Source organism: Phacochoerus africanus, chromosome 4 (assembly GCF_016906955.1).
Source record: "Phacochoerus africanus isolate WHEZ1 chromosome 4, ROS_Pafr_v1, whole genome shotgun sequence".
NCBI classification, from domain to species: Eukaryota; Metazoa; Chordata; class Mammalia; order Artiodactyla; family Suidae; genus Phacochoerus; species Phacochoerus africanus.
In genome coordinates, this window is record NC_062547.1 from 85,675,785 (window position 1) to 85,689,979 (window position 14,195).

Here is a 14,195-nt window from a genome sequence, read left to right on the forward strand (position 1 = left end):
GATAAGGAATGTGATGAGATACTCATGCCCATGTTAGCATGGAATCCGAGAACATTAAGTGCATAAAACCCAGACTTGGATGATTAAGCGTTCACAAACTTTCAGGAGCCTTAAAGCAGACATGGTGAAGTTCTGCAAGACAGTTTTCTTTGAAGGGATTCTCTTTGAAGCTTCTTTTTTTTTTTTTTTTGGTCTTTTTTTTTTTGCTTTTTCTAGGGCCGCACCCACGGCATATGGAGGTTCCCAGGCTAGGGTTCCAATCGGAGCTATAGCTGCCAGCCTACGCCACAGCTCACAGCAACGCCGGATCCTTAGCTCACTGAGCGAGGCCAGGGATCGAACCCACACCTTCATGGTTCCTAGTCGGATTCTCGAACCACTGAGCCATGACGGGAACTCCTGAAGCTTCATTTTTGTATGTGTTGATACACTCCCTTGGGAGAAGCAGATTTTTGAGCATCCGGACTGCTGTTGAAAACCTGTCTCTCCTTTGTTTTGTTAGGACCAAAAAACTGATCATTGATGTGATTCGGAACCAACCAGGGAGCACACTGACAGAGATCTTAGAGACACCAGCTACTACAAAACAGGTAATCGGCCTTAGAGCATGAAATAGATGGGAGTTGATTTTGTTAAGACATTGTATCAGATGTTTACCTTTATCTCAGAGAATCTATAACTGACATAGTTTGGAAGTAAGGAATTCAACCTAGTTATATCAAATCATGGAATACATATATAAAATACAAAAATATTTTTCTATTTTATGTATAAAGTCCATCACATATCAATGAGAATGAAATAGAAAAATGCAGCACTGAATTTATGCTGAATAATTTTATCCAAGTCTAGGGAGGTAGTGCTGGGTCTTTCGAAGCCTCTGAATATTCATCATGAGCTCTGAGCAAGGAGTGTAGAAAACAAAGGTAAGAAAGAATGAACTACTTAAAAATGAAGACTGTCTGCATTGCAGTGGATGGGCAGCCACTTCAGAGATCCTTCTGGTAGACAGGATGTAGAAAAATACCTTTCATATTTGATGTATTTGCTAACTTGAAGAATCAAAGAAGCGTCTCGCACATTAAGACTGTTTTCCAAATGCTTCAGAAGCAAACATTTCGAATCCATTAAGTCAGAACGCCTTTATCCTAGTGTAAGGAACTGAAATTTCATAACAGTCTTGCATGAACCTTTTTATCAGCATCCTTTAAAATACATCACTGTTTCATTTGTTCTGAATTAATTTCGGTGTTATTGCTGAAGTTTCAATAACTGCCACTCCCTAAAGAAAACTAACAAAAGTATCTCATCAGTTAGGTTACAGGGCTACGCATAATTTTCCTGAATCCTTCTTAGTTTAATTGGTTGCCAAGAAATCTTTCTGTCATGGGTTTTAATTTTAAAAAATAGATATGTGATGGCAAGTTGAATCATATGTGTGAATGTTTTTTAGACAGCATGGGTAGAATATGGTACTGAGTATGAGAACTTTAGTTCTTATTGAACTTTTTTTTTTCTTTTAGGGCCACACCCAAGGCACATGGAGGTTCCCAAGCTAGGGGTCCAATCAGAGCTGTAGCCGCTGGCCTACACCACACCTATAGCAGCACAGGATCTGAGCCTCGTCTATGACGTACACCACAATTTATGGCAACACCAGATCCTTAACCCACTGAGAGAGGCCAGGGATCAAACCTGCATCCTCATGGATGCTAGTCAGATTCACGTCCACTGAGCTACCATGGGAGCTCCCTTATTGAACGTTTATTTTCCTCCAAATGTAGCATAGTCCCTCAGTGAGCAGACTTCAAGAATAAAGGTACAGCTCTGCCCCTCCTAGCCGTATAGCTCTAGGCACTTGCAATATTTCTATACCTCAGTTTCCTCAACTGTAAAATAGGAATAATAATAATAGTACCCAATTCAGGAGTTAAAACTGAGTTAAAACATGGTAAGTGGGTAGAAAATATCTGATATATAGTAAGTCCTCAACAGCATTGACTGTTCCTCTCATTGTTTACTACTGACCTGGTAAACTGTTCCCATGTCTAATGACATTTGTATTCTTAGACTCTGCCTATTGTGTCAGTCAGTTATCTGGTACAGTGAAATGGGAAGATCACCAATCTCTAGTATTACTGGGGGTGTTTTGGGTTTTTTTTTTGTTTTTTTGTTTTTCCTTTTTAGGGCTACACCCGTGGCATATGGAGGTTCCCAGGCTCAGGGTTGAATCGGGAGCTATAGCTGCCGGTCTACACCACAGCCATAGCAACTCGGGATGTGAACCTCATCTGTGTCCTACACCACAGCTCACAGCACCACCAGATCCTTAACCCACTGAGCGAGGCCAGGGATCGACCCCGCATCCTCATGGATACCAGTCAGGTTTGTTACCACTGAGCAACAGTGGGAACTCCTTTTTTTTTTTTTTTTTTGATTCATTCATTTACTCATCATTTATTTGTAAACTTATTACATGCTAGAATACTCTTTATTCATTTTGTTTAAAGAAACCTTGCAGATTTTTCAGAGTTGGTAGTTTGAGAAGGACTCCCTTACCAGAACAAAGGTCCCTAATTGGCTTCATGGTTTATGAATCTCCATGAATATGGCTAATGTGTGAGAGTTTCATTGGGTTCTGGATGTTCAGGGTTTTCATGGCAATATTTTAATGGATAATCTAGTTTTAGTTTCCTCAACTGGAGTGTCCTTTCCAAAATTTAAATCCAGAGTTCCCATCATGGCATGGTGGAAATGAATCCAACTAGGAACCATGAGGTTGTGGGTTCGATCCCTGGCCTTGCTCAGTGGGCTAAGGATCTGGCATTGCCATGAGCTGTGGTGTAGGTCACAGATGAGGTTCAAATCCTGAGTTGCTGTGGCTGTGGTGTAGACCGGCAGCTGTAGCCCTGATTCGACACTAGCCTGGAATCCTCCATAGGCCGAGGAAGTGGCCCTAAAAAAGCAAAAAAAAAAAAAAAGTTGAAATCCTTCCATCCAAGGAATTATAAAATACCAGTTAACCATTCTAATATGTCTGTTACTAAAGTGACTTGACAGCCTAACAATAAAATAAGCTATTTGGAACGCTGCTCAAAATAAGCCTGCCACCACTGCTGTGTTTCTCAGAACAATAAAATAATTTCTTCCCAAAGACCTATTTCAAAACCCATGAAGAATATACTGTAATTCTGGTCTCTGGACTTTGGCTCCAGGACTTCTTTCACCTTTTGACATGAACTTGCCTCGTGCAGCTTCTAAGTCTCTGAGGTTCGGGCATCAGAGGCAAACCAACATCTTGATGTTCCCTTTCCAGGAGGCCGATCATGCCGCAGATATGGTGAGCCGTGCGATTTTAGATTCCAGGACCCCTGAGGACTTGAAGCATAGCCAGTCTGTGGTGGAAGATGCACAGCTGCCTCTTGAGCAGAAGAAGAGGAAAATCCAGAGGAATCTTCGGACATTGGAACAGACAGGACATGTGTCATCCAAAAACAAATACCAGGACATTCTCAATGCAATGGCCAAGGTTGTTGGAAAGAATATTCTTTCTTCTTTTGCTTACCAGATCGATGCTAATCGTTGGTCACACCCTGGAACTCTGTGACATGACACGACGGTCCATAGTTTTATACGTGTGGTTCCTGCCCAGCCTCAATAGTGTAGATTTTGTTAAGGTTTCAAAGAGGTTGATGACTTTACTAGAAAATAATCGTAACTCCCCCAAGTCATTAGGAGAATCGAAACACACCAGACATAAAGGCTTAGGAAATGTAATAGACAGGTTTCATCTCCTGCTTTAAATAATACCTACGTGTTTTTAAAATGATGCTTTTAGAGTTCCCTCTTGAGTTGTGAGTTGTCGTATAACCCAGTGGCCGTAGGACCTGCTGCTGAGGTCTGCTCTGTGTCCCTGAGAATTTGCCTCTAAGCAGTTTAATGCAGTTCAGACTTAAAAGTTAGTTTCCGTTTTTTCATCCCATTATTTATTTATTTATTTTAACAGCTGGGAAACTTCCTGAGAAAAGGATATCAAATTAGTGCAAGGAAACATCACAGGAAAAGGCTAGATCTGTTTGTCAAGGATAAGGAAGTATATATTTGGGGTTAAAAAAACATTTTGTACTTTTTCTCCAAACATGCAAACTAAAATGGGTTTGGAGGTGAAGGACACTTACATGATCTGAAAAAAAGAAAAAAAAAAATGTTCTTACCTTCTGGGAGGGAAATGCAGTCAGCTTCATTCTTCCGTGGAAAGTTGTGGTCAGTTCAGGCAGTAGGCTTCTTCCTCCCAGCCTGAGTGACTCAGGAAAGTAACAGTTCTTTCTATAGCTCTAGAGTGGAACATACTTCTCTTTGGGAATATGTAGTAGAGAAATGGATGCTTTTGTCTTAGAAAAAGAAAAAAACTATCATGAAGGCATCCCCCAAAAGATTCTACTTAATGAAGAACTTTTCCTTAAGAAGGGTGTGTCTGTCTGTCTTTGGATTGCTAGAAGAATGGTTTTAAATTTGTCCACAAAGGAAAAGTAAAATTAAACAGGCATCATTTTCTTAAATGAAACATTTCCATAATTTACCAATTAGAATTACAAAAAAAAAGAATTTTATGTCTGTAAGTTTAAATATAGCGTATCATTCTTAAGCTGTAAGCAGCTTGGTCAACTTTATGTTCTCGGAATTCCGTTTAAATCCAAGTAATAGTTATCAGTGTTGAATTTTTCAGTCTTGAGACCTCAGTTATTATTTTTACAAATCTTAAGAAATGTTTTTCAGATTAAAAACTGTGTTATTTTTTATTTATTTCTAAAATGAATGCAAGGATAAAATGTAAACCTTTAGAAGTAAAGTATTCCTTAAAGTAGGATATTCAAAATGTTCTGAAGAAATTGTTTCCTGCTATAGTTTTCCTTGGGCCCTTTTAAAAACACTCTTTCTAGAGTTCCCACTGTGGCTCAGTGGTAACAAACCCAACTAGTATCCATGAGGATTCAGGTTCGAATCCTGGCCTCACTCAGTGGGTTAAGGATCCGGTGCTGTTGTGAGCTATGATGTCCGTTGCAGATGTGGCTTGGATCTGGCATTGCTGTGGCTGTGGTGTAGGCTGGCAGCTGCAGCTCTGATTCAACCCCTAGCCTGGGCACCTCCATAGGCTGTGGGTGCAGCCCCTAAAAGCAAAAAAATAAATAATTGAATAAATAAAATTTAAGAATTAAAACACTATTTCTCCTTGAATTAACTGTATGCTTACTCTAAAATTGCTTCTTCACTTTTCCATCAAGAAAACAAAAAACCTTAGCACTGCTTTTTTTTTGTTTGTTTGTCTTTTTGCCATTTCTTGGGCCACTCTCGTGGCATAGGTTCCCAGGCTAGGGGTCAAATTGGAGCTGTAGCCTCCATCCTACGCCAGATCCACAGCAACGTGGGATCCGAGCTGGGTCTGTGACCCATACCACAGCTCACAGCAACGCCGGATCGTTAACCCACTGAGCAAGGGCAGGGATCAAACCCAAAACCTCATGGTTCCTAGTCGGATTCATTAACCACTGCGCCACGACAGGAACTCCCCTTAGAACTGCTTTTAAAGTGAAATATGAACACTGCTAGTACTGAAGAAAAAGGAAGGGAGCACTTGGGTTGAGAGATAAAAATAAGGTGACTAAAATAAACTCTAAATTAACCCTCATAAATAGTGATTTAGTGCCAGATATTCTTCTTGTCCCAAATGGGCAATATCATAAAGCAAACTCCTGCTTAAATTTCACACCATGGCTTTTCCTTGTTTTTTTTTTTTTTTTTTTTTTTTTTTTTTAGGATATTCGAAATCAAAGAATCCATCGTAAGCTTCGAAAAGCTGAATTGGCAAAACTTCAGCAGACTCTGAATGCACTTAACAAGAAGGCAGCATTCTTTGAAGAGCAAATTAATTATTATGATACCTACATAAAAACTTGTTTAGACAACTTAAAAAGAAAGTAAGTTGAAATCATATATTCTTTTGAAACGTCAAAGTTTATGTGGGGCATCAATTCTCACACAATCTTAGGCTGTCAAGTTGGATTGTATAGCACACTTTTTACTTTATTATATAACCAAAAATTAGAATCTCAATGTTACGACTTGCTACTGTGTCCTAAGAAGTAAAGAGTGCATTTAGAAACATTTAAATTTCCTATCTACATTGGAATTAAAGTAGTTTACCCCTGGAGTTCCCCTGGTGGCACAGTGGATTAAGAATCCAACTGCAGCAGCTCAGGTCACCGTGGAAGTGCAGGTTCAATACTTGGCCCAGTGGATTAAGAGTCCAACTGCAACAGCTCAGGTCACTTTGGAGGTGCAGGTTCAATCCTTGGCCCAGTGCAGTGGGCTAAAAAGGATCTGGCATTGAGGCATAGTTTGCAGCTTCGGCTTGGATTCATTCCCTGGTCTTAGAACTTCCACATGCCGCAGGTCCCGCCATTAAAAATATGTGTGTGTGTGTGTGTGTGTGTATAGTATAGTATAGTATATATATATAAAGTAGCTTTCCCTGTTGGATTTCAAGCAAGTAACTTTAACATTTGGGGAAGGACTCTTTTTTTTTTTTTTTTTTTTTTGGTCTTTTTGCCTTTTCTAGGGCTGCTCCCATGGCATATGGAGATTCCCAGGCTAGGGGTCCAATCAGAGCCATAGCCAGCGGCCTACACCAGAGCCACAGCAAACGCGGGATCTGAGCCACGTCTGCAACCTACACCACAGCTCACTGGCAACGCCGGATCCTTGACCCACTGAGCGAGGCCAGGAATCGAACGCACAACCTCATGGTTCCCAGTTGGATTCATTAATCACTGCGCCACGACGGGAACTCTGTGGGAAGGACTTTCATTACTCCTTCTGTCTTTTTTTGGCAAAGGTTTCTTTTAAACACTATTATTAAAAAAAAAAATGTTTAAGCTACCCTTGGAGATGTTTACAATAAACAGTATTTTATATACTTGATAATGCTAGGTAATACCAGATATTTTCTATTGCACAGCACAGCTTAATGATTTTAAATTGCATAGCAGTTTTTAAAAATCACTATTGACACAAAAGACAAAATTTGTTCTCTATTACCCATTAGCATACACATTATAGATTTTTTTTATATTCAACAGAGCCACTTTTAATGAGTATCCTTTGCTCGTGATTATTCTTATCACTAGACTAAGGTCAATACTTATCAAATTTTAATTACCCACTTAAATATGTAATTCAATTTCATGTAATCCTTGTAGTTAAATTGACTTTGGGAAATGGTACTGTATGGGAAAATCGATTGCATTAATTATAGAAAATTTGATATAGGAATATAACCAAGTTTAAACTTCATTTATCTGGGCCACATTAGTTCTGAATTTTAATTCATTTGCTTGCAGCCTGTAAATTACTTTTATGCTATTCCTGGAAGAAAAAAAAGTTGATCAGGCTAATACTTAGGAGAAATAAGGTTCATTAGGGGTTTTCTTTACATATTTTTTGCAACCACTAACAGTTCAGTAGTGATGTTTCCCTGCTAGGGGAAGTTGTCACCGACTATCACACAATAAAATTTACACTCCTGGAGTTCCCATCGTGGCGCAGTGGTTAACGAATCCGACTAGGAACCATGAGGTTGCGGGTTCGGTCCCTGCCCTTGCTCAGTGGGTTAAGGATCCGGCGTTGCTGTGAGCTGTGGTGTAGGTTGCAGACGTGGCTCGGATCCTGCGTTGCTGTGGCTCTGGCGTAGGCCGGTGGCTACAGCTCCGATTTGACCCCTAGCCTGGGAACCTCCATATGCCGCGGGAGCGGCCCTAGAAAAGAAAAAAAAAAAAATTACACTCTGTGCAGGGATGGGGGGGGCAGATGTGGACATCGGCGTGCCCTCTGGGTATGGTTATTGCCCTGCCAGGCACATCTGCGTTTGTCGTCTTTAGCATGGATGGTGTGTTCTTATTTTGTCAGAAATTCTCGGAGATCAATTAAACTCGATGGAAAAGGAGAACCCAAAGGGGCAAGGCGAGCGAAGCCGGTGCGGTACACGGCCGCAAAGCTGCATGAGAAGGGTGTCCTTCTGGACATAGACGATCTTCAGACAAACCAGTGAGTGGAACTCGGAATCTGCACAAAGCATATGTGCTCAGAGTTTCCCGGTGGCTCAGTGGGTTAAGGATCTGGTTTGTCACTGCTGTGGCTCAAGTCACTGCTGTGGCGCCGGTTCAGTCCCTGACCTGGGAACTTCTGCATGTTGTGGGTGCAGCCTAAACACACACCCACACAGACACACCCTCTAATTGCTCACATCAAATCTGACTCACACTTCTTCAGTTTCCTGTGGCCTTTGAAGAAAGCTTCATTTGATCTGTCAGGGCTGCCTCTTGATTACAGGTGACAGGGAGAACACATGTATTGTAATCTCTCATCTTCCCATCGGGCCTCTGGCATCTGGTGCTCCTGGTCCTATGAAGTGCTGATCACGTAATTGCATTTCCCCGTAGCTTATCCAGAGTGTTTGGATTTGCCAGGCTGGCCTCTCCCTCCCAAAGAACTGAGTTTCAGCAGTGAGCATGAAAAGGCTTTTGGTCTTGCAAGATGAGAGTAATTTACAGTGGCAAAACAGTAGTTTTCTAATTTGAAAGCTGCAGACTGTGTGCCCCTCTAGTGCTGGGCTATTACTGTGTGCATTTGAGCTGGAGGAGAAACCCTCCTCCAGCGCCCCACACCAGGCACTAATGGGTTTTAAAAAGATCATAACTGGAGTTCCCGTCGTGGCGCAGTGGTTAACAAATCCGACTAGGAACCATGAGGTTGCGGGTTCGGTCCCTGCCCTTGCTCAGTGGGTTAACGATCCGGCGTTGCCATGAGCTGTGGTGTAGGTTGCAGACGCGGCTCGGATCCTGCGTTGCTGTGGCTCTGGCATAGGCCGGTGGCTATAGCTCCGATTTGACCCCTAGCCTGGGAACCTCCATATGCCGCGGGAGCGGCCCAAAGAAATAGCAAAAAAAAAAAAAAAAAAGACAAGAAAAGATCATAACCCTGTGCCTCATCATCCCCTTGGCCTTGGGGAAATCCACTCACCACGTGTGCTCCTTTTTAACTCTTGCTTCCTCTGAGGCCTGGCTTCTCTTCCATGTATCTTGTGAACCCTCCCTTGACTTATGCCAACTCATAAGTCAAGGGAGGGTTACTCTAAAATATTCAGCTGGGCAGTCAGCAGTATAAGTCAACATTTTATTCTTATATTCTGTGAATCTCATATAAATGTTCAACTGTATATTATGTTCCTTTAAGAGCAAGGGCCATATTTTGCATTTCTTTTGAAATAAAGCACCCACTTCAGTGCTCTGTGGGCTGCAGATCTCAGCAGGAGCCATCCATCATACCTAGCTCCAGTGAGCCAAATATGGGAAAGATGATGGGAGATTTGGGGTAACTTGCCTAGGATTTTCCCAGCAGGCTGTTCACTAAGAGTGGTAATTTAGGATTCCATTACTTTGTTTCAGCTTTAGGCATATATTTGCAATTCCACATGTGTGAATGGTTCTTTCTTCATTAGGTTTAAAAATGTTACATTTGATATCTCATCTACTGAAGATGTGGGCATCTTCGATGTCAGATCGAAATTCCTGGGTGTTGATATGGAAAAGGTGCAGCTCAATATTCAGGTAAGCCGGGATTCCTGCGAATTGGGGTGAGTTTTATAGTGGGCGTCATTCTTGGCTTCCCTGGCGTGCATTTTTCATGACAACAATGAAGTTTTAACAGAAGACCAATGCACGCCTTACTTGTCAATATTACTTTGTGTTGATAGTTTTTTAAAAGCTATGATTTTTCGAATTATTAGAACTTAAACTGCTTTCAGGTGGAAGACCAGAGCGGTCAGTTTTTCTAAAACATGTTTTCATTTTGAAGCTTAAAGAAAAAAGTACTCTAGGTAAAAATATTCACATCTATTAAGGCTAGAAATATTTGCAGCAATATTGATTGACGTAGATAGATAGAGAAGTGAAATAAATCATACCAAAACGAATATAATATGATATCACAGATAGAACACATCACAAATATAATATGTGGAATCTAAAAATGGTACAAATGAACTTATTTACAGAACAGAAACAGACTCAGAAAACAAACTTCATAAACACACCACTATATATAAAATATAGTAGTAATCCACAAGGACCTACTGTATAGCACAGGGAACTTTAATCTGTTCATAATAACCTGCATGGGAAAAATATCCGAAAAAGGATGGATATATGTATATGTATAACGGAATCGCTTCGCTGTACACCTGAAATTAATATAACATTGTAAATCAGCTATACTCTAATATAAAATAAAGTCTTGCAAAGTAAAGGCCTGGAAAGTTTCCTTTCACTGGGAAATTGCCTTTCTTTCTAAGATAGCGTATGACCAGGATCTTCCCTCATCTCATTTCTCCTTCTTTCCTTTGCCCTTCCTAGAATTCTTTTTACATCAGTTTCTTAAATGTATGTGTTAAATATTTGGTATCACAAGAAAGACATCGTACAGAACAGATATCTATACATAGAACAACGGTGTTTTCCATTTGAATTCTTGCTCTTTTCTCATAAGAACCACATTTACAGAAACTGAAAAATATACTTGAACAGAAACTGAAAAAACAGTTGATGTGTCAGCGAAAAATATATATATATTTGGAGAGGAGGGTCAAGCAAATGCTTATCTCTTCCCAACTTCTTTTTTTTTCTTATTTTTTTAATTTTTATTTTATTTTTTTAATTTTTTTAATTTTTTGAAGGTAACAGTATATGTCTTTTATTTTATTTATTTATTTTTTTCATATCACATGGGCCCAGATGGAACTGCTTCTATTTATTTATTTATTTATTTTTTGTTTTGTTTTCCCACTGTACAGCAAGGGGATCAAGTTATCCTTACATGCATACATTCCCCCCCCCACCCTTGTTCTGTTGCAATTTGAGTATCTAGACGTAGTTCTCAATGTCTTCCCAACTTCTTAATCCTTAGCAAAGAATCAATTGAGAGAAGAAATTGAGTTTTTTGTTTTGGTATAAGAGTTTTTAAATGAAAATAACATTGATTTACTTGGGCCCTAAACTGCTTGTGAAACGGTTCCCAGGTATTCTGCATGTATCTACATGAATCATCATGAGAAGCCACTGGGAGCAGTGTATGTTCTACACTCACTGCCTGCCTAGCCTATGATTGAGATCAATGAAGTTACACCCCCAACCCCACCCAACCCATGGGATATAAAATACCAGGGCTCTTTCCTGTCTTGCATTCCTTGTAACCCTAAAGCAAAGGGAGTGCTAAATGGGTTTGATCAAGACATTGAGATAATGGAGTAAATTAGAGTTCAGAGAGAAAATTGAAGATATATAATTACGAAAAATATACTTAAGTAAACAGAAATGTTTTCTGATCTATTTTAAATGTCTGTAAATGTATCCATCTAAAAAAAAAAAAAATCCTGAAGGGAAAAAAAAAAGGAACTTTCAGTCCCTGGCCTTGCTCAGTGGGTTAAGGATCCAGAGTTGCCATGATCTGTGGTGTAGGTGGCAGGCTTGGCTCGGATCCTAAGTTGCTGTGTGTGGCTGTGGTGTAGGCCAGCAGCCACTGCTTCAATTCCACCCTTAACCTGGGAACTTCCAGGTGTGGCCCTAAAAGAAAAGAAAAAAAAAAAAACTTAAAAGTTAAAAGTTCCAAGTTCCTCTCTGTAATGCCTAGGTAAATATGGGAAAAGAAAAGAAGAGAAAAGAATGTGCCTGTGGTGGCTCTGCCTTGGTTAGTGATTGTTCTCGTACAAAGACAAGATGTGTCACGTGATTGCCAAGAAGGACGTGACCCAGGGCCGGTCAGAGTCAACTGAACAACTGAACAGATGAATCACTAGAGACCAGGAGATACCTTTTAGAGAGACCTCAGGAATTCCGCTGGACTTCCTTTTAACACTGGGGCAAATACCAAGCTTCACTTACTCCTTTGTTAAAGATTCACGGTAGGATTAGCTATTCACACCATTCACTGAGACCCAATTGTGAAAGGCTGTTCCTTAGCTGTATGCAGGTAGCTAGTAAGCTCCAGATTTTTGAAGTCATTAACATATCATCAGGACCAGCCACATAATTTGTAGGACTCCGTGCAAAATGAAAATGCAGAAATGGGTGAGACTTTTAAGGTGATGACAGCAGTGCGTTAAACCAAGTGCAGGGCCTTTCTTCTGATCATGGGACCCTGCACAGGTCAAATGCCCACAGAGCTGGGTGTGCGTATAATAGCTGTCAGATTTCTCTTTTTACAGATGGCTTCCAGGCAATTCTTTTTTTTTTTTCTTTTTGGTCTTTGTTTTAGGGCCACACCCATGGCATTTGGAAGTTCCCAGGCCAGGGATTGAATTGGAGCTGTAGCTGCCGGCCTACACCACAGCCACAGCAACACCAGATCCTCAACCCACTGAGTGGGGCCGGGGATCGAACCCACGTCCTCACGGATACTAGTAGGATTTGTTAATCGCTGAGCCACGATGGGAACTCCCCCAGGCAATTCTAATATGAGGTGAATTACCAATGAGAAACATGAATGGCCAGAAAAGTGTTTAGTGAGAGTCAAGGATTTTGTTTCCAAGAGGACAAAGGGAGAGTCCATCTAACTTTCAAGTTTCTATTTTCTCCAGCCCTCTCTTTCCTCAGTTCCTAAAGATAACATCCAAATTATACCCTGTAGCCATAAACATAACAGGGACATGTGACTTCCTTGAAGATATTCTGCCTGTGTACATAAGGGCCAGTGTCTATGGAAGGCTTGCAGGGTAGCATTCTTCCTTTCCCAGATGAAGAGCTGGAATTCAGATAGCACGTTATGGAAGGGGCTGCCAGAGTCCAGACCCTTCATTACTCTATACCACTGCCTCTCAAAGGATTCCTGTTGATCCTGACGAAACAAGAGTGGCTTGGAGTTCCCATCATGGTGCAGTGGTTAGCGAATCCCACTAGGAACCATGAGGTTGCAGGATCGATCCCTGACCTCACTCAGTGGGTTAAGGATCTGGCATTGCTGTGGCTCTGGTGTAGGCCGGTGGCTACAGCTCCGATTAGACCCCTAGCCTGGGAACCTCCGTGTGCCGTGGGTGCGGCCCTAGAAAAGACCAAAAAAAAAAAAGAAAGGCTTACAAAGGGTTTGCAGATCCCTTGACGTCATATGCCCTATAACATGCCTATGGCGTTGGCAGTGTTAGCTGCAATTTGCATGTAAGAAAACGGAACTTCAGTTTCTATTTGCAAGGTCATAAGATAGCAAATGGTGAGGGTAAGACTAAAATCTGGTCTTTCAACCAGAAGTGCAATCATAGATCCTCACTTCACCACTTTGGGGGCCCCAGTTAATTCCTCCATACACCATCCCTTCTCAGCTTAGCCATATTGATTTCATTCTTTTCCAAGAGACTTTAAAAGATGCTCCTGTTTCCAAAAGAAAAGGGAGTCTCCATTACACTTCAATAGGCAAAAGCATTCTTGATGAAGGAACTAAAATTCCCTATGGAATTTCCATCCCAGAAGTATATCTAAATAATGGAAGAATTTAGTTGAGTGCAGTTGGAGATTAATGAGGAAGTGGAGGAGGAAGCCGGGATGGGATCTGAGGTCAGGCACCCCTCCTACCTAGCCAGGCGCCGGCTCCTCCCCTGTTCTTTGGAAGACCTTCAACTATCCATCCATCTATCCTGCCCAAAACCAGTTTCAAGAAATTTATGTTCATTTCCCAAACAACCTGCCAAAGTTCCCTCAAGGATGACACCAACTTTTTTTTTTTTTTTTTTTTTACTATTTTAGGGCTGCACTTGCAGCCCGTGGAGGTTCCCAGGCTAGGGGTCAAATCGGAGCTGTAGCTGCCGGCCTACACCACAGCCACAGCACGAGGGATCTGAGCTTCGTCTGTGACCTACACCACAGCTCATGGCAACGCTGGGTTCTCAACCCACTGAGCAAGGCCAGGGATCAAGCCAGAATCCTCATGGATCCTAGGCGGGTTCATTAACCACTGTGCCATGAAGGGAACTCCAACACCAACTTCTGTAGGTGCCTTTGTCTATTATAGACACAAGGCATTAAGAAGCTGCATTAAGAAGTTTCCAGAGCTTGAAACAGGAAAGTGAGACCTGGGTGTGAGTCTAGGGCAGTACAGGA

At 41.3% G+C, this 14,195-nt stretch overlaps 1 protein-coding gene across 1 annotated transcript in view; it reads left to right on the forward strand.

Moving 5' to 3' along the window:
• Nucleotides 1-14,195, forward strand: part of IQGAP2 (IQ motif containing GTPase activating protein 2) — a 338,102-nt gene that overhangs the window by 321,091 nt on the left and 2,816 nt on the right. The window contains 5 exon segments of the mRNA XM_047778139.1: nt 503-590; nt 3,317-3,529; nt 5,815-5,975; nt 7,963-8,100; nt 9,554-9,662. Coding sequence (XP_047634095.1) covers nt 503-590; nt 3,317-3,529; nt 5,815-5,975; nt 7,963-8,100; nt 9,554-9,662 — 709 coding nt within the window.